At 42.6% G+C, this 21,817-nt stretch overlaps 1 protein-coding gene across 1 annotated transcript in view; it reads left to right on the top strand.

Annotated features, from left to right (window-relative positions):
• Positions 1-21,817, top strand: part of SEMA7A (semaphorin 7A (JohnMiltonHagen blood group)) — a 162,862-nt gene that overhangs the window by 98,744 nt on the left and 42,301 nt on the right. Inside the window, exons 5-8 of the mRNA XM_085643886.1 lie at positions 7,474-7,558; positions 13,060-13,173; positions 14,937-15,076; positions 20,918-21,096. Of these exons, the coding sequence (XP_085500012.1) occupies positions 7,474-7,558; positions 13,060-13,173; positions 14,937-15,076; positions 20,918-21,096 (518 nt within the window). The remainder of the gene's footprint in view (positions 1-7,473; positions 7,559-13,059; positions 13,174-14,936; positions 15,077-20,917; positions 21,097-21,817) is intronic.

The following is a 21,817-nucleotide window of genomic DNA, read 5'->3' on the forward strand; positions in this document are numbered from 1 at the left end:
TTCAATCATGACTCTGGCAACACAGCTTTAGGTTTTTCAGTGGGAAGATACGATTGAGTAGTTGAGTTTACCTCTGGCTGCTGCACAGGTATTCATGTTTAGGTTGTCTTTGGACCAGAATGGCTGCTGTGTTTTTGAATAATACTCTTGGACTCTGTGATATTATTTGTGGAGCTGAGTCTGTTACCTTTCTTAGATGATATGCTTTGTTAATTTGGAGAGGTGGGTGTTTGTGTCCCTTGATGATGATGTGTTCTGTGTTTTGTTTTCTCAGCATTTTAGTACAGACAGTGTTGAGTAGAATCCCAAGTGGCTCAAAGTAGAGACTGAAGATGATGGGGGTGGGTCCAAGATGGAACCCCGATAGACTCAGTAGGTGATGGGGATCATCTGGGGCCTGGAGGTTACCCATTTCACTCAAATGGTGTTGGTAAGATAAGTCGGAAGAAAATCAGTGACCGACATTGCCAGTGAATTCCATTCATGGCTTTAGGGTTTGAATGAGGGTGGAATGGATGACAGTGTAGAATGGGTTTAAAAGTTTCAGTAATATCAGGAAGTAGTGGTTCACCTTTATCTATGGTCAGGAGAGCTTTGTTTATGATTGGTGAAGTAGCTGTCTTGGTGCTGCAGTGTGATCTGCAGGAGAGAATTAGCATTAGTGTGATGAACATAAACTGCTTTTTCGATGATCTTGCTGGTAAAGGGAAGGTGAGTAGTAGCCACTAATTGGCAAACTCATCAGGGTCTAGTGTAGGTTGCTTCAGGTGTGTGAATCTGGCCTGAAATGAAAGCTTCTAGGAAGATGCCTTGAGTCTAAGAAGCATTGATAATGATGGGTAAAAAATGCAAGAGATTTTCTTGAGAGGCCTCTGACGAAGAAGAGGGTAAGACATCTACATATGTGGTAGCTTTGACAGAGCTACATATTTCGGCAAGATCAATGAGAGATTTTCACTGAAAAATAGGTTGATGCATTACACTTCTCTGTAGATTGTGGGATAGGTGGGTTAAGCTGGGGTCTGATTGTCTTTAAGAGCAATGTGGTATTGTAGCCAGCTGCACTGATGATGTTGGTGTAGTACATTCATTTGCCTGGTGTTTAAAGCTGTCTGTGTTTTTAGCAAGAATACTTCAGTAGTAGAGGTCATTAGGGTTCTGTTTTTCTCACGTTTTCTTTATTATCTGCAGATGGAGCTTTAGTTGTTGGAAAGGTCTTTGGATCACCAGAGTGTGCTGAAGATGTTGGCTTGCTCTTGTGTGTTTTAGTTGGAGTGTGGACAATGTTGAGGTTCTTTAGAAGAATGTTGATGCTTGACATAGACCTAGCAGGGAGAAAGATGAGTGTGAGCTTTAGTAGTCAATGAGAGATCTTGAAGGGTCTGAAGGTTTTGGTCTGACCTTGGTGTGCTAGTTGGATGCTGAGCAAGGAGATTTGGATGGCAAGGTGGTCCGTTCAGTGGTATATGAGGTTTGCGTTGGACTTTTGGTGATAATGAGAAGACAAGCATGTGCCACTTTGAATGTGTTAATAAGGTTAACAAGGGTGTCCCTTGTTTTTTCCATGCTTCATCGTCTGGGAGGTTAACATTGTCCAGGAGGGCTGTGTGAGCATGTTGGATGAATGAAGTTGTGAGAAGTTTGAGAATTGTTACATTTTTCAATGTAGTTTTTGTTCTGTCCAGGAGGCCTTCAATGAGGTTGATGGTGTCTGTCTGAGATGCAGAGAGTGGAAAGTATCATGTGAGGACTCCATGGAGATGAGTGCTTGCTTGTCTGTGGTGGAAGATCCAGAGGATCTATCAAAGTTGGCAAAGCCTCCTCAATTCTCATGTGTGATGTCCACATGCTGAATACAGTAGCCTGTTAGAATAAGACCATCAAGGATGCGTGAATAAGCCATGTTTTTGTAATGAAGAGTTTGTTAAGCTTCTGATCGGTGATGAAGTCAGTAATGTTTGGAGCTTGGAGTACTGTAAAACCTGGGTGAATGCGCATGAGTTTGAATGTGTTAGAGGGTGTCTGTTGGTTAGATGGAAATATATATTAGGTTGGTTCTTTGTGTTGTTAGTGTGTGTGTGTGTGTGTGCGCGCGCGTTGTCTAGGTCTGAGCATGAATGCAGGAATGGGTAGTGTAGGGTGCTGGACTAGGAACATGTTAAGAACTTATCTTGTATCTTATATGTGCTTATTGTAGTGGCAGTGGAGCAGGGGTTCTATCCCGTGGCCCTTCTTGGACCTAAGAGGCACAAACGAGCAATGCCATTGTCTATGTTCACTCTAAAAAGACCGAAATAGGTAAAGCTCTTGTTTGTGTCCATCCTTAAATAGAGGCACCGGGACGGATGGTGAGTGGTAGGCTGTTAACGTAAGAAGCGAGAAAGTAAGAAGTGTCAGGTTAGAAATGCAATGATGTCACTTCCTGAGGAAATGGGTGCAGAAGATGCGGTGATTGCACTTGCTATAGAGGTGGATGCTGGGAATTGACATCCCTCTTCTCTGGCTTCATCTTTTAAAGAGAGCTTTGGCAGAAATACAGTCCTGTCATTTGCTGAAGTGGTGGATGATCAGAAATGAGATCTGCCTCTCAGACTTCTTTTTAAAACTTAGGCGTACATAATTGTGTAATGGGTTGAGCTATAATGGAAAGTTGCTTAGCCCGCCTTACATTCTCTTAGGCATCCCAACCCAAATTACTTAAGGTTTGCAACAGGAGAGGGTAGCAGTAACAAAGCCAAAGTTGGTTTGTAGTAATCTATTTGTAGGTCGAGCCTGGGCAGCGCATGTGCTGCGCCGCGAGTCATGCTGTATTCAGTATATGGGCTATTGCGGACTTTGGACACGCTCAACGCTTTTGGTTGGTTAGTTGGGCTGCTTTTTAGAATTTATTTTCTCTGGTTGGTCAACATTGTGTATTTAACCCACCTTTTGGTGCTTGGAACCCTCCCAGCGGCATCACCAATTTATTCTTTTGGTTGGCCAGTTTTGGCAATCTCTTGACTCCTCGCTCGCACAACCTCCTCCCATCCTGTCACGTGCAAATGCAGTGTCCATCCATGTCGTTATCTGGGAGGGGAACATGTAGGCCCTTTTCTACAGGCCACTGGCCTGCTGTAGAACGTCATGGGGTCCCGGAGGTAAGATCCAGATTAAACAAGCATTTGCAATGCAATAGGTCTCTCATTACTGAAAGTTTTATCTATTGGCATTGCAAATAATAATGCAATGCTAATAGTTCAATCTTTCAATAATGCAAGACCTATTGCATTGCAAATGCTTTTCCTAGTTGTGCAGAAGGGAAGATGGCAAGTCAAAACTGGGAATTGGGTTGGGTGATTGATGATCATGTCGTGGCAAATTGAATTCTCACTCCTTGCAGGGCACAGAGGTTCCCCCTTAGCTTTGTCTACTGACCCTTTTGAGAAGTGCCTAGTGTCACTGAGGAGGCTAGCCTTTCGATAGGGAGGATGGTGAGTTGGGGCGAGGACGACTGGAAGATAATCTGCGCAATGAAACCCTTTAGGAAAAATGAGCTTTTGAGACACATAACATTTTAGACGTGGTCAGTTCTCAGTTTCAAAGTTGGCATTGCATCTTCTGAACGTAGATACAGCTCTGGACACCTCTTTCAGCCCTCAGAGATTTGATCAAAATCCATCCGTTTCCCCAGAAATAGAACTCGGAATTAAAATCATGCTTCCTTTTGGGTACTGAAGTCAACGAGTTCACCTCTATGGGACACTGCCTCTTGGAAAAGCTTTCTGAATTGAGGAATAGTGCAGTGTTCATGTGGAGAATCTCGTAGGAGGTGGAATTTATGGTGTAAGTAAAAAACCTTGAAATCAAGCTTATTAAGTATTTGCTTTCAATTAGTGGGAGTGGGAGACAATTTTCCTTGGACTAAAGATGGACAGGATATCCAGCAGAAGGAAATGATATAAAGTAAGGGTATAATCATCCACCAATAGGGCAATTGTTGCTCCTTAGCACGACTACCGTGTAGAGCTGTTAGTCCTGAGCAACAGAAGGTAAACAGTTGCTCCTAAGCAAGTGCACACCACCGATGTTACGCTGGGGCTTGCAGTCCTGCCTCTTAGGGATGTAACTTGCATCAGTGAAGAGCTGCGGTATGTAAGGGGCAAGTAGCAATGGGTCACTCGCTGCCACACAGATCTTCAGTAGCTCTCTATCCCTTCGACATAGGCCCACCAAAGCTACCAGTTTTTAAGTTCAATCTTCACAAGATTCACACTTTGCAAAGATGGCCATCACTCAAGGGGGACTGAGGATTGCATAATTTGCATGGCTCTGCACTTGGCTGCGATTGTCACTGACAGAGTAGAGTTTTTTATTATAATTATTAGCAATTTGTAAAGCGCATTGTTCACCTGACACGTATCGTGGAGCTATCAAACCACCAAGAAAGCGTGCAAAACCTTTCTTAACCCTGCAGCAGAAGGCACAGTGGCTTACATCCTCTACTTACGGAAGAGCCACATTTTTAGGTTCTTCCTCAAACTCATCAGATTTCCGTTAGCTATAAGGGGGTTTGGCAGACCGTTACAGAACTAAGCTGCTTCACTTGGAAAGATCTCCTGCCCATCCTTGGTTTCCTAAAGCTTGGCAAACATACAAGGGGGCATATTAGCAAGGGCCAGATCGACGCTTTATCGGCACTTTTTGCCGATAAAGCGGCGATTTTTTTATCGCCCAATTACCAAGCTTTCGCTAACAGCAGTTAGCGACAGCTTCCAGGTGATTGCGACCGGTTTGGGGCCCGCTTTGCATGTCAGCGATATTTATCGCTAATGACATGCAAAGTGGGCGTACCCAACTAAAAGCGACTGAAAACAGTCGCTAACACATCTTCCCCCTATTAGCAACGCAGCGCGATTATCGCCAGTATTTAACACCTGCTAAAAACATGACTTACCTGTTTCTTCAATGGGAGTTGGATTGTCAGGCTAAGTCCACCATGGCATTAATGCGTGAATATTCACGCATTTCGTCGCTATTGCAGGATATTTCATCACAGTGGAAATAAACATTGCTAATAGCGTGTTATCTCCGCAAAAATATATAGCGATAGGCGGCAGTAAAAACAAACGCTCTAAGCGCGTTTTGCGATAATTATCGCAAGTTGTTGCTAATATCCCCCAAGGTTCGCTGACAAAGATCATATGGGCCTGACAGGTCTATAATGGAAGAATGTTCTTTGAAGTAGACTCGGTCCTGTTCCATTTATAGCTTTATAGACTATACACATGGTTTTGAAAATACTTCTTTCTTTGACTGGTAGCCAGTGAAACTCCTTCAAGGTACTTGAAGCAGAATCAAATCTGGATGTATTCTGTGCCGGTTTGGCAGCCATCACTTGTATCCTGTGCAACCTTTTCAATAAATAATCTGAAGCACCCAACAGAAGTGCATTACAATAATCAATTCTACTTAGCACTGTACATTGCACTACCAGTTTTCTTGCTGGTCTTACTAATAATGGAACTATTGTTCTTATATTTCTCATCGGTCCATGGCACATAGCTGCTGTTTTATTAATATGGGTTTCCATAGAAGCTTCTCATCAATATGAACCCTTAGATTTCGGACTGATTGGACTAATATAAGATATTCATCACTAGCCCAGGGCCAACAATTGTTGGGAGAGGATACAGCACTTTGGAAGGGGAGCAGCACAGAAACTCTGTTTTATTTCTGTAAAATTTTAATGTGATTATCCTGAGCCAGTTTGCCATCTCAGTTAGGCAGGATTGTAATTTTTCTATCTGGGTCGTGCGGTTGTTGTCTAGGGGCAGTATCGATTTGGTGCCATCTGCATAGTTTATAAATGACAGCCCAAATGATTCAATCAGAGTTAGCAGTGGACACAAATAGACATTAAAAAGGATAGGGCCCAAGGCCAAACCCTACTGTACCCCGCGTGCAATTTCCTTAAACTCTGACCGGAATGGAGGAAGGGAGACTGCTTGATATCTACCGGACAGGTATGATTCGTCACAGTTCAGGAAAGTGCCGTCCACCACTATCTCTTTTAGTCTGCCAAGTAGGTTGACAGAATCGAATGCAGCTGATAGATCTAATAATATCAGATCTGCAACCTGACCTCTGTCAACCATCATCCTCGGCTCATCCTTTGCCAGGATTAACACTGTTTCCGTACCATGGGCTGGTCTAAAGCCCATTTGCTCTGGTTCTAACAGTGCATGGTGATCTAAAAAGCCAGCTTGTAATTTACTGGAATATTTCTCAACAATCTTTACCAGGTACAGGAGCTGAGAGATTGGTCAGTGGTTACACAGGTCATTAACATCTGCCAGTTGACTTTTCAATAAAGAGGTGACTAAAGCTTTCTTCCAAGCAAATGGTACTTTGTCCGTAGACCGGGATTGGTTACAAACCTTTAATAGGTCTGGGTAGAGTTCAGTTGCTCTAACTTCCAAAGCCTCAGGGGAATTGGATCTAATAGGGAGCCTGATTAGATTGACATAGCTAAGGTTCTGAACTTTTCTTCTTTTAGAGTTTCCATTTTGTCCAGTTTACAACGGGTCCCCTCCTGTTGTACACTTCCACTAGATATTGAAGTGAAACTAATTGGTTCACCATCGCTCTGAGGGTAATTTCCAAGCCGAGGATTGCTGTTCTTTTTTATGTCATGTATAATCAGATCAATTTTGTTATTTAAATAAATCTGATAAATTACTGCAGAGGTCTTGTGATAGTTTCACCGTTTGCTTTACACAGTCTGGGTTCGCCAGTCCTTTCACTATATCAAATACTTTTTTTGATCTGTTAACAGCTTTAGTGGTGGTCCTGGTATGGTAGCTTTCTTTAGCTCTCCTAACTTCCTTTTTGTAATTTTTGTGTGCAGTTTTTAACTGTGACTTATCTTTATCTGAAGAGGTCCTACACCACTGCCTTTCCAGCTTCCTGCACTCGATTTTCTTTCCTTCAAGGTTTCTGTAAACCATGGCAGTGAATGTCTTAATTTTAGCATCAATGATATCACCAGTATCAGTTTATATAATGTGTCTGTAATTGACTTTTGTAAGTGTGCATAGTTTGCATAGACTGTATCGCTCCACAATTACAGTTTGAGGTGTTAAATATATTTCTCCCTTATATCTTTTTAGTTTAGCCCAGGCTCTTCCTTGTACTGATTTCTTTGAAGCTTTTCCCTCTGCCTTTAATTTGGGCCTAATTAGTTCGAAAGTCACTAGTCGGGGATGGCTTGATGGGTGAAGGTAGTTTGAGGAAGTGACATATGATGATCATGTTAGGTCAATGTGATGAGTGCTGTTGGCTGAGATACGGGTTTTGCAGAAAGTCAACAACATGTTGCATTGACGGTCATTCCCATTCATGGTTGCGTGTATGCTTACAACGCAATTTCTGCTATAGAGCTGAACAGAGACTGCCTCATCACCAACTGACAGTACTCCATCTTTCCCTTCACAGATACGTCAAGTCAAGAACAACACGATGAACGGACGTGGGTTTGCACCTTTTCTTCCAGATAAGAACCATCTCATCCTTTTTTCAGGTAAGATCATCTGCCTCAGGTGTCTTTAGGGCTAGAGTGTGGTGTTGATGCTCATCCTTGTCCTTATATCAATGGAGGATGAAGGAAGTTGAAAGTGGTGTTGATCATAGATTATGATAAAGGACAGGAAACAAAACCGGCCCTGGCAAACTGTTTGGCCTTGGCCCCCCTCGCCCCTGTAGGTAGGAGAGGTGCAGCCGAGCCATTTACGAGGGACGATTTCAGCCAATTTTGTTACAGGGCGCCGATATTGCTGACCCCCGGTAACAAAAGCGCCCCCAGGGGCCCAAAAACGGCCCCTACCCCGGTGGCCCACCGGGGAAACACCCGGTGCCTGCAACGGCCAGTCCGGCCCTGATAAAGGAACAAGTGAGATCACTGTCAGTGTGAGATTGCCAATGTGCATAAATGTTAAAAGACACTTTTCAACCAATGGCCATTCTTTTAGTTATTTATCAGTGTACTTGAGGGAGAAACAGGCAGAGTGCACTAGAGTGAGTCACCCTAATGCTGGACATACATGGGATTACCCTAAATGTATCTATACATTTGAGTGCCTGAGAGATCTAAATGGAAACTCATAGCGTGGCTCTTTAGCACCAGGTAATCCTGAGAGAGGCAGAGTGATTAATATCACTTATAGTTATGAGTCAGTGTACAGTGTGATGCCGTAGACCAAGCATGAGTTGTCTTGTGGAGTCGTTCCTAACCTGTGGTCCGTGGAACCCTGGGAGTTCCCGAGGCATGTCAGGGAGTAGGCGACTGATTACAATATTAAATAATATTACAAAACAAATAAAGTATATATTCCCAAACATACAAAATGTAAAATTACACACATTCTGTGAATGTGAAGGAGTTTGAAGTTGGATACTAAAAATTAATAAGTTGGTTTTGTGTGCTTGATTTGTGAGAGCAGTGCAAGTACAGAATGCAGGATAGCCACTTGGTGGCCTCAAATGAAGCTCTGGTAGTAAATGACAAACAAGCATTTGCAATGTAATCGGTCTCGCCTTTGGGACCTTATATGTATTTAGCTATGCAGCACATTAGCCTGGGTGCTGAAACATCTACTGTTCTTTAACATGGAGGGAAAGGAAGCACCAAACTGCGTGACACACCAGGTATGGGAACACATGGAGAGAAATATTGCCTTTCAGCGGGAAATGGTATAGTCCAAAGCTCTGTTTTTAATATAAAATCAGGGCCTTTGGTGGTCATATCACTGAAAATACAAGATTTGAAAAAAATATTATTGTCTACGGGTGCTCGTGGAAGACAATTTCTATGAACTGGAATCTAGAAAATGCTAAAGTGATTCTGGTATTATACTAACTTCTACTGGTCGTTTTCTATCAAGAAAGTTAAATAGATACAGTTGTCAGAATTTTTTTAAAAAAAAGTCCTTCAGCAGAAAGCAATTCTGGTATTTTGCTGACCTCTACTGGTCGTTTTCTTTCAAGACAGTTAAATAGAGGCAGTTGAACAAGCAGAAAGCAATTCTGGTATTTTACTGAACTCTACTGGTTGTTTTCTATCAAGACAGTTAAATAGAGGCAGTTGAACAGAAAAAAGTCCCTAAGCGGAAGCAGACAAGTTCTAGGGCTGATCTCCAGAGCCCACAAAGTACATACACATATAAGTATAAAGTAAAGTCTATACAAGAGTTCCCAAGTGCTCGACCTAAAAAGGAGCGTACATTCAGAGCAAAAGAGACAAAGTAAGTGACACTCTAGAGCAGAGGTCTTCAATCTGTGGGGTGCAACCCCCACGGGGGCCGTGGAGTCATAGGAAGGTGGTCGAACATTCCCGGGCCTAACTTCTGCTTGGACTCTGGGGAATTTTTTTTTTCTCCAGACAGTTCATTATGAAATTAAAATACTAAAAACTGCAATACCATTCAGGCAGTGTTCTCTTGTGATGTGAAACCGGAGCTGATCAGACAGCTAAAAAAGGTTTACTTCCAGGATGCCTGCTTGCCTGAAAGGAAGGGAAATATGCTACGAGTTAATCTGAAAATGTAAAGGGCAATTTGCAGCTGTAAAGAATGCTTGGGAGCTGGTACTGCCTTTCATTGATCAAATCACTGAAAGCTTTGTGATGAGCTGAGAAGTGCGCGCTTCTAATTGTAAACATATTTACATAGCGATTACTATCCCGTAGGAGGTGTTGAAGGTCAGTAGGGATCAAGAAAAAAAAGCATTTGCAATGCAATAGGTCTCGCAATTACGCAAGTTTGAGCTATTGCCATTGTAAATAATCATGCCTTTTATTTATGTTTTGGTTTTAACCTCTTCTGTGCCCATGACGAGATAGTCTCGTCATGGAGCACGGTCGCGCTGTGCTCATGACGAGACTATCTCGTCATGAACCCCACCCACTAATTAAACGCCCGGCACAGGAGGGGGAAAGGGCGTGGCACTGAAGGGGTTAAAAACTTAAATAAAAGGCATTGTCATTTACAATCCAATAGCTTAAACTCGCTTAAATGCGAGACCTATTGCATTGCAAATCTATTGTAAATCATTGAGGACAGTTTATTCTGTAGCACATTTCTGTCAAGGAATTTTCCTAGTGTGTATAACTGACCAACTGTAGCAGCTCTTTGAGTTTGAAATACCAGATAATAAAAACAAATAAAAGTACTCCCAGTATTTCTGAAATCTGGGTGTCGGCCAGAGCTTTAGGTGTTTTGAAGACTAGGCTTAGGAAAGTGATGCGTGGTGTCTTGCATGTCCTCCAGTGCTTCACCCATCTGCTCTGTTCAACGTGGAGCATAGCGTTGTGTCAGACGTCGCAAATGGGGCGGAGAACTACCATATGTATCAGTAGCAGGGATGCCTGGCAGTGAAGTTGTGCTCAGAGCTATTGCAACACTAAGGCCAGGGCCACTGGAATTATGAGATTATGAAGCCGCAGCGATTTTCAGATAATTATACATTTGCCACATAATCCATCATCATCTGCATAGTATGCAGATTTAACATAAAATAGTTTCGAGCTCAAAAGGTTCAAAAGTTATTAAAAACAAAGCAACAGGTGTTGCTGCGCAGTTGAAGATCCTTTGTAAAGGTTGACTGGTCATAATTCTGCAATTTATGGCTGTGTTTGGGTGTTAAAGTGGTACTAATGTGTTGCAACTAATGCCCAGACTGTGTTAACTTATTTAAGAAATGTCAAAGTAATGAAGTGATACTTTCCCAAAATGTGCTTCACAATTTGCCTTTGCTTGCCACATAATTTATCCAACCCTGCTGCATAATTCGGGCCTCCCATGCTGCATGATTCCAGTGGCCCTGACTAAGGCCACTGAAAATAGCTGCCTTACGGCCTGCTTAAACAAATTACCTCAAAAGGGGGCCATATAACAATAGTGTCCTTAAAAGCCCTTGTTAGGGAAAAATGAGCACTCAACTGGAAAATGTAATTTTGCGTGGGGCTCCGCAGATCTGTGCACCGAAGCGGTTTTGTGCTGCTCTCGGCAAGGCAGCTTTTATAGTCTATATATGTCATAAATACGAGGCCTTCTGCCTAAAATATGAGGCAGATTAAGGGACCATGCGCTACTGCTACAACACTGAATCAGTGAACACTTTTTTACAAGACAAGCAAACCTTCAAAATACCCCAGTGAGCGACGCACAGTGCACGGGCACAGATGAACATCGTATGCACACTGTAAATTTACAACCTCCTGCAAGTGAAAAACCAAAGCTCAAGTAACTTAAACCACAAGACTGCACTGCAGATGGTGTTAAAAGGACATCTGAAACCACAAGGTTTCTGTGTCCTGCTGGCAACCTGCCAGGGAGGGAAGCAGAGGTTCAAATACCAAACTCACTATTCTGCACTGCACCAACCAAGATTTAATTTTGCGGCTTTCTAGTTACACACAGACCGTTTATTACGGTGGATTAACTACTAGAGGTTTAATAATGTACTATATTGCATTGCCCACTGAGTAGCATTTTTTTTTATTATTTAAGCTGACCCTTAATTTATATGTAGCTACCTGATGGTGAAGGACCTGAAAAACGTACAGAATATTTTGTTTTTAACCAAACCTTTGACACACCCAAGTGCTCATGCTCTCAAGGCCCTCCAGCCGCCCCCCAAACATGACTGAAATCAAAAACAGCAGCAAACTAATACAACCAGGAGTCTGATTTTGCTAAAATAGAAGTGTCTGTTTTCATAATGTTAAAAATAAAACCTTTTTAGAAAAACTGTGTGAAAGAAGCTTAAGGGACCACTTCCTCCCTCTGGAATTAAAGAAAGCATCCTACTTGGACCTTACAGTTCATCATTAATGACTGTAAATGGTATGTTTCAATGATGATGAATGATGTTCAGCAACCTCCAGTTCCATGCAGCTGTAAAAGCCAATCCACCAGCATTCCTTGAAATATAGTATAGTTCTCCTCGGATGCCTTGCACTAAAGTTGCAGCCCATGCATTACAGCCATTATACCCAGGGGCACTGGGATGATGCGATTGTGCAACTGCAGCGATTTTCACATAATTATAGATTTGCCACATAGTCAATCACCTGCCACATAAGATGCTGATTTTAACCCAAAAAATGGGTTTATAGCTCAACCGGTTCACTTGTTACTAAAAATCAGAGACACGTGTTGCTGCGCACTAAGGGCCCTTTGCAAAGCGGAACTGGTCACCGTTTGGTTGCTTATTGCTATATTTGGGTGTTAAACTGGGATTTATAAGGTGCAATCACAGATTGACTGTCTCTCTGGAGAAAAACAAGCACACTCATCACTATAGTTCAAAATTAGTTTTATTTGTGAAAAAGTACCATTGTGAATTTGTGGGTAATTCTTTTTGAACTGTGTAATAAGCCTCAGATACCAATCCACAGTCACCCACAAGCTTTTGGTTTGCTAAGCACTGTTTAATATTGTTTCCCCACCATAAAAATGATTTGCTGTGGATTTTAAGGTTGTCGGGGATGAGGAGCACCAGGTTCGAGACATTTTTGTCAGGAGGGGGTCCTTACGCGCACTACATTTTGACAGGGGGGTCTCGGCATCAAAAGGTTTGAAGACCTCTGCTCTAGAGTCTAGCCTATCACTTAATTTTTTTGTAGAAAAGCCAAATTTTGAAAAGCTTCAACATTCCCAATGAAATTTACATTTTGATTTTGTATATTTTTTTGTTTGTGAATTAAATTATTTCATAATTTATGTATATCTGTATTTCTGCATACTGTTTTGCGGTTCAAATTGTAGACATTTCTTAGCTGGGGTTCCCGGCTTCCAGTAGTGATTCAGTAGGGGTCCCCAGAATTCAAAATGTTAAGAACCGCTGGTCTAGCTCACTGACTACGATGTGACATGGTTCTGCTACATTGAAGAGCAGGTAGGTATTTTTTGAGGACTGAGAAGTAGCCCTGATCACATTGCTTTGCTAATGTTGTATTTCTTAAATGGATGTGAAGCAAAAAGGGTTTATGTTGGAATGTTTCATCCTTTCTTTCTTCCCTAGGCAATGATGCCTACTCTACAGTAGGCAGGACTAAGAATAATGGGAAGATGCCTCGCTTCCGTAGGATACATGGGAAAGAGCCCTTTCTGTACACCAAGGATCACTTGATGGAAAGTGAGTCGGGCGGGGACTATTGGGTAAAAGACGTGCATGGTCTGGTCATCTCAGGAAGTGATGATGGAGGGGAGGACTATCTCCTCCAGTTTTAATACAATGGGGTGTAGTTTACCCAACCCAGTCCTGCTGGATTTGTGTGCTTCTAACCAGTCCAGCAGACAAACCTAGACGGCTACCATTAGAAACGGAAGCTCAGTCCATAGCAAATGGAGCTGCTGCTGGACGGAGGCTGGCGAGCCACACAGAGAAAGAGATTACACTATTGATTGTTCAGTAACAAGCTACTGAGGTCTACAGTGATGTCTTTCACCTCGAAAGAAGTTTCAACTGTGTTTTTGTGATTAGTTGGAGCTGTGTACACACTCGTAATATGGGTCACTCACACAGTCTCTCTCTCTTTCTCTTTCTCTCTCCCTCCCTCTGTCTCTCTCTCTCTCTCTCTCTCTCTCTCATCTTTTCTCTCTTAATCTTTCTATGCAGTAAGCTAACTATTCCTTTGAGCTATCCTGATGGCAGTGAATACATAACCACCTTACCTACGTTTCTGTCATTGGTAAACGTGACCTGTCGGTTACACACATATATCTGTTGGAGTTGCTTTACCCTTAAGATGCTGACTTGTCAGCCTATCTTATCCTCTTCTGAGAGACAAGTGCCTGGTGCAGGTCAATCTGTGTAAAGGACTCAATGGTGCAGGTCTGGATAGCGGCGTGTTGTGCAAAATGTGATTTTCTACAAGTGGGTACCTGGGCATGCTGCAGGCCAGAACAGAGTGAGTATCTCCTTCCGCAGCCCCTGGTGGAAGCCAAAACACTGCAAGAGCCTTGTGTAGGATTCAGTGGTGTAATTGTGATGGAGTGTGTGGGCATTGTGACAGCCCAATAAAGATCTCGGTAATTGGATTTCAGTGTATGGCCCAGGCCAGTGTTAGGGTGCTTTGTGAGAGTCCTTTCAATCTGTCCAGAAAAGGGTATTAGTGCATGGCGAAGGGCATTATAAAGGTGACTCGTAAAAGTGTTGGTTATCATTGCCCGGTGCAGGTCAGTATGAAGATGGATCAGAAAAGCCTTGTGGCTATGTCAGTACTGACTTGTGAGTGGAAGCTGCACATGCGTTTAGAGGTGCACCAGGCGGTCCAGGAGATTGTCTCTGAACTGGCATTTCGGTGCCTGGCGTAGGTCAGTATAGAGATACATCATGAGAGCAGTGCGAATGCATTACTAATAGCCTTATAGAGCACGGTGCGAGTCAAATGGAGAGCCCTGCTAGAGCTCTGCAGATATCTCAGCACTGTGAAGGCACTGCATCTAGAGGTGCATTATGAAGATTGGGGGATGTTTTGTTACTTGACCATGGTGGAAATCAGAGTAGAGGTGCTTTGTAGCCAAGCTACTAATATATATTGCAGTCAAACTCTGGGTATGGTTTGACAAGATGTCCCACGACAAACAGGACCTGAAGTCCTAATCTTAAAAATGCTGGGCTGCCATAATGTAACTTCCCTCTCCGTGTCTTCCTTCACCTGCCCCCCCCCCCCAGAGGCTAACTAATGAGATTGTTCTTACAACTGTTTGGACAAAAGTGCTCCTCTGAAGAGGCTTAATTGATTTCAGATATTCTACCAGAAACAATGCGTAGGGGACTCACTTTTTGTAAACAGTTAATCTATAGCCGCTGCCAAAACAGCAAACATCTTGGCAAGTCCCCTTAACGACCACAGATTTATTACACTTCTTTCTTTCTCTCTCTCTCTCTTTTAGACCCACAGTATGTGAACATTAAACTTGTGACGCAGGAGCAGAGTTACAGGGATAAAATATATTTATTTTTCCGGGAGGATAACCAGGAGAAATATGTGGACACTGACATCACAGTCTCCAGAGTGGCTCAGCTGTGCAAGGTACAGTATGAGGGCAATAGTGGGTACTACAGCAGGTCTTGTTGATGGCTGGCATTTGCTCAGTGCAGTCTGAGGGAACCACTAGAGTTTGTCAAATCACGAGTATTCACGTATAAAGGGAAAATGTTACACTCTTTTCTTAAAAGATATACGGCCAGATGTACGTAGGGAATGATTTGCAATTACCAAATAGCGACTTTTTGCGATTTGCTATTTGGTCATCGCAAACACCCATGTACGAATGTGTTTTTAATATATTTTGCGATTCCCAGTGGGTTGCAAAAAGACTCACCTCATTAATAATCATGAGGTAAGTCTGGGATTGCGACCCAGTGAAAGTAACCCTTAAATTCAATATTGTGCCCTTCAAATGCCACTGTACGTATGTCCAGAGGCAATAACTGGACTCTTCCCCATTCCGACCAGAATAAATAATCAGTGATGATGGTAAAAGGAGAACCAGAATCCACGGAAACTCCTACTTTTAGTTTCCTAATGCCAATGTCACAAACAGGGTCACCACCCTTAGGGGAGCATTGACTAGTCTCAATCATTTTGATGTAAAGCACCACTCTGCTATTCAAATTTTCCACTTCCTCGTTGTGACTTCTTGGGATTTCCACATCCCTGATGAACACCACTCTCTGGACAAATGTGGCACACCCTTTGCGAAATGTCCTTCCATTTTGTATTTCAAACATTTTTTCCCAATAGCAGGCCAACGCTTAGAATTTGCAAAATGTGTGCTGGATCCACATCTGAAGCAGGTATTTGTATTTGTAGATGCTTTTCTACCTTTTCTGTAGTCTTTTGCTGCATTTGTGTTCAGATTAGGTTTTCAAAATACTTCATTTACCTGTTCGGAATTCATACCTTGCCTCTGTTGAATTCTTTAGAGGTCATCACCGACCTTTCAACCCCCTGGCTATTTCTAAGGGTTTGGGAAGGTTGGGATTATGATAACACTACAATTGTTCCTGAATGCGTCTTTCATGGCAAATAACTTCAATCTGGTCTCTAAAATAATTATCTAAATTGCCAACAAACTCGCATGTTAAAGCCAGGATTATTAGTTCCGATAAGAAACCACCGATGGACTCACTTTGTGGCTTCTTTCTCATGAAGAACCTGTGAAGTTCTACGATTATACTGGTGTTGTTTTTGAAGTGGTTGCAAAGCCTGTTAATGGCTTCTGTGTAGACATCCCATTCTGCATCAGGTGGTTGAATAGCTGTAGGCAAGTGATCAAAAATACGTTGACCTTCTGCCCCCAGACAGATATAAAGTAGCACTAGTTTCCTTATCGGGTTAACCATGTCTCCATCAATAGCTAGTACGTAACAGTCATCAGTTTTGTTTCATTGTTTCCACTTGAATATTTGTATTCCTGGCTCAACAAGAAAGGGTGGAGGAATGTTCGCATTTTACATGATTGTGCACACGTATTGTTCTCCTTTACCAGTAGACCAGGTAAATGCGGAGTCATACAATTCATACAATATGCAACAGTTTCAAACGACGTAGTGCACCAATCAGCAGCGTAAAAACGTGAACTATTCCCAATGCTGGTCCGTTGACCAATCAGCCATGTGCTTGCATTTGAGCCCTGCACACATCCTCCCTGTGTATCATGAAAGTCAAAACAATCAAATGAGTCTGCTGTTCCGCGAGACCACCAAGTCTCGGTTGAAAATAGTGTAGTCAAAAATATGTGTGGTCGTTAGTGGATACAACAACCCGCACCCACCGAAGTGTCATTCTTCATCGCTGGCCTATTCTCCTCATGAGGCACATAGCTAAGAATATTTTGTGAGTATTTTTCCCATTTCTATGATATAGTTATTTATAAAATAAACTTGCATCCATGATCATATCTGTCTCAGGCCAGTGTCAGTCTTTTGGTGGATTATCGGATCTGTTTGAGGATCATAAGCACCTTTTTCTTTATCAGCATACTTATGTCATCATGTTCAACTACTACCTCTGATTTGTTGCATGATCTTTTCTTTCGATCAAACCAAGGACAACATCCACATTTAGTTGCCTTCCATCCTCCTAGTTATTCTTCTTCCTGGTGTGATGCTTATGGGACTGCCCATACGTTCAATTCCCATTTGGGATTCTCACATGTTTTTTCATCTAGAAGCCAGCTTTGTATGCTGGAGGCTGAGTGAGGCTTTCCTTGGTTGCCATGGCTATAGCAGTATTTACATGTTTGATTTCCTTTCCGGATTTTCTCATATTATTTTACTAAAAACCTCCATTGTACACAACCTTACCCGTGCCTTTAACCCTGTACATCGCTCCACTGCCTTCTAGCTACGCTTGCGCAATATAAACACCATGTAAATACATGCATATATGAGACCAGACAACCCTTCTACCTCTCTATTTCTCCAGAAAGGGAGGAGTTTGGCTCACCATACCAATACGTTAATTTGCCTAGCTATTATGTTATGCGATGGAGATTTGCTCAATTGGACTAGATTTCCTTTTCTTTTTGGTCACACCATGCTATGTTGAAATACCTAATGAATTATATTTACTTTCAGTCACCTTATCACATTAAAAAGTGGGTAAGCTGGGTCCTTTTTAGATCTCACATAGACAGCGCATGCACTGTCTCTTTGAGACATATTGTTTATTGTTAGAGCCCTCCCATTACTTACTATTGGTGGGCTTCAAAGCCACTCTCAATTGTTTGCTTCCAGCTGGTCAGTTCTGTGGCAGCACTTCCCACTTTTTATATGTGACCCTCCCCTAGAGAATGGTACAAGTACATGTGTCCTTACACTGCACGCACCTTTAGGACCTCGTTTTTTTTTTTTGTTAAGTCACTCTACAGAGTGCATCTTTGCTAGCTGGCTCTGTCGTTTGGTTGTTGTTTTATGCTGTCCAGCTTGACTTTTCTCTTCCCTCAGTACTCGCTGTCTATAAACAAGGCTTTAAATCTTGTTCTTATCTGGTCTCATTTTCTGTGCATTCAAAGATAGAGATCAAATATCAGGTTTTGTATTACAATGAATACTTTTCTTTAGCTGACTTCAAAGTGAGAGAATGTATGTGACAATCCATCCTGCAGTGTGCCCGTGTGAGAGGACAGACTGTAGAATTATATTTTTCTAGCACACAACAAAAATGAACTGTGCCGAAATTTTAGAAGCCATCAAAATAAGAACAGTAGAAATTAAGCACATTTTTTTGTAATTCTGAAGTGTGGTGGAAACAAATATTTTAATGCGATCTAAACAAATCAATACACATACTTGGTGATGACATTTCCACACATTATCATTTGTGCCATTTGTGAGCAGGAAAACTGTATGCCTCTGCCAATGTAGTAGCCATTTTCATTTGGATATATGTTGTCTGTAATGGCAGTGCTCTATCACACCATGCATACTCCACACAACACCACTCCACTTTACTCTGCTCTTCTCTACACCACTTTACTCCACAAAACACCCTGCTTCACTGTTTGCCCTTCCACTCTGTCATGCCACTCCATACCATGCCATTCCAATCCATGACACTTCACTGTAAGACACTTTATGACCGAGCTCGCCACTCCACTCGACTCCTCACCCCTCCACTCTGCGCTGCTCCATACTACCCACTCCACTCTACCCCAACCCAATCTACTCCACTTCGCTCCAATATACTCCACTCCATTTCAATCCAATCAACCCCACTCCACTCCTATCTACCATTCCTCTACCATACTCTAATCTATCCAATCTACTTCACTCCAATGTACCCCACTCCACCCTAATCTACCCCACTACAATCTATCTCACTTTACTTCACTCCAATCTATCCCACTCTACTCCACTCCATTCTACTGTTCTCCACTCGATCACAATCTCCCCTACATTACTCCACTCCTATCTATCCGACTCCACTCTGCCCCTATCTAACATGCTCGACTCTATCCCAGTCTACCCCACTCCACTTTACTCCAATCTATCCCACTACAACATACCACACTCAATTTTAACCCTATGTACTCCACTACAATCTACTTCACTTCAATCTACTCCACGCCATCCCATCCCATCCCACTCCAACCTACCCTACTCCACTCCAATCTACCCCACTTCACATTACCCCACTCCATTCTAATCTACCCTACTGTAATCCGCCCATTCTATCCCACTCAAAGTACTCCGCTCCACTCCAATCTACCCCACTCCACTCCAACCTCCCCCATTCCATTCCAAACTGCCCTACTCTAATCAACCCAATATACCCCACTCCAATTACCCCACTCAAATCCAATCTGCCCCACTCAATATACCCCAATCTGCCCCACTCCACTCTTCTCCAATCTACCCCAATATACCTGACTCCACTCTACCCAAATCTTCCCCGATCTACTACACTCCTATCTACTGCAGTTCACCCAAATCTACTCCTATCTATCCCAATTCAACCAAATCTACCCCACTCCACTCCAATCTACCCCACTCAACTACAATCTACCCCACTCCACTACAATCTACCCCACCCCACTACAATCTACCCCACCCCACTACAATCCACGCTACTCCAATCTACCACACTCCAGTCTACCCTACTCTCCTCAACTGAGTCTATCCCACACTACATCACTATAGTCTACCCCACTCAAGTCTATCTTACTCTACCCCAATATACCCCACTACAATCTACTCTAAACTAATCTATCTCACTCTACATTACCCCAATCTACCCTGCTCTACTCTAAACCAATCTACCTTGCTCCACACTACTCTAAACCAACTTACCCACTCCATGCATCCCAGTCAACCCCACTCCACGCTACTCCAATGTACCCCATTCCACTGTACCCCAATCTACCCTGCTCCAATCTACATCACCCCACACCATCCCACTAATGTTTAGCTATGTTAAACAGCATCCACACTGTTGCACAACATGGCCAAAATACATTGCCAAAGCAAATAGCTCTCACATAGGCAAGACCTATTAGCACTGCCAATGCGTGTTTCTGTGTGTTACATCATCAGCCTGCCATTACAGCCTTTATTGGTCAGACTACAGTTCTTTCTATGTATCAACCATAGAGAAAGACTAAGAAACCTGATAAAGACTTAAGTCACAAGTCAGATATGTTGTCCCGTTCCTTCACGTGGTGGAAACAGAAAAAGGACCATGTGTTGGCCTTTCTGTTCCATGTATTGGATTTCCGTGTGTCATTTTAGTATGTGCAATTGTCCTATTGCCTCGAGAATAGATTTAGGGATAAACAAACTATCTCAATCCAAGTTGCAATCATTATAAAATGCAGCTGGATGGCTTCTATTGAAGGTGTCCAAATTCTGCTCTGTTACTTAGAAGATTCAGAAACTACATTGGCTGCTAGTAGTTGAAAGGGTCCCGTTTAAGGCTCTTTGTATGATGCAAAGAGGACCAGTGCCTTACATGGCACTGGTCCTTTTTACTTCCAAAACACTTTTAATTCGTACTCGCCATGACAAGAACTGCAGTCATCTTGTTCCAAATTGGTGATCATCCCCAAAATGAAGAAGTCTAGATGGAGAGGGGGGGATCAGAAGCTTCTCATTTCTTGCCAGAAAAATGTGGAACTCTCTGCCTTTGTACCTAAGATCTCAATCTAGCCTTACCCATTTCAGAAAATCATTAAAGACGTGGCTCCTTGTTTCTTACTCTAAGTAAGTTTTAGGTTTCCATCCTCAAGTTGTTTTAGGTCCACCAGCAGCAAGACACTTTTGTATACTCGCACTTTAGATTTTATTTTACTTACTTATTTACATGTAGTTCATCTCTTGTGACTGATGGCTCTTTCTTGTCTTATGGATTGTTTATATTTTTTCGCAGGAGGACGGAGGAGGCACGGGCGGGCAGGCTTCCTCCCTGTGGTCCACTTTCTTGAAGGCCAGGTTACAGTGCAGTTATCCAGAGAGTGGAAGATTCTATAGCCGTCTTCATGATGTCTTCTTCATACGATGTGAGAAGACGAATACAACTAGAGTGTATGGCATCTTCTCAAATCCCTGGTGAGAAACTGTGGAGAAAATGAGTCTCACGAAAAAGTATGACATGTTTTTGATTAGTTAACTTGGGCTGCTGGGATGCATGTAGCTAATTGAAAAGTTATGTCTTCCATTTAGCAACAGAACTTGTGGGTTTATCCTTCTCATAGTCTTTAAAGTATGAGGGTGAATCCAGATCTGCGATATAGTCCACTAAGCTACATATGAACTTGCTCTGCCTAGGCCTGTTTTCCGAATACACTGTTGAGGATGGGCTCTACCAGACTCAGTCGAAATTAATGGGGCACAATGTAAACACTTGACACATGGATGTGATAGAGAAGGAACTCTGAGGAATGATAAAAGCTGCTGTTACCCCCCTCCTCACCCTAACCCAGAGCCAGGATGAAATACAATGCCTGAGATGTGAGGCTAGTAGATGGCGTGTGGGACTGCCCAGACTCCCAGCTTGACATGGACTACTGCTAACCCTCACATCGGGAGATGCCTTGAACTGACAAACAAAGCCACCAATTGGTTCCAGGCAAAAAAGAATGAAGAAGGTGACCTATAAACACTACGCCCTGTAGCATTCCATCATCCTAAACAAGGGAGAACATGCTGCAGCCCTGTCACTCTGTCCAAGAGGTATGGTAAATTCCCATACTGAGAGCCTGCTAAGCAAACCACAAACTCGTTAAGAACTACTACAAAGACTCCTTAATTTCTATGTATCCTAGCCTTG

Source organism: Triturus cristatus, chromosome 3_1 (genome assembly GCF_964204655.1).
Source record: "Triturus cristatus chromosome 3_1, aTriCri1.1, whole genome shotgun sequence".
NCBI lineage: Eukaryota > Metazoa > Chordata > Amphibia > Caudata > Salamandridae > Triturus > Triturus cristatus.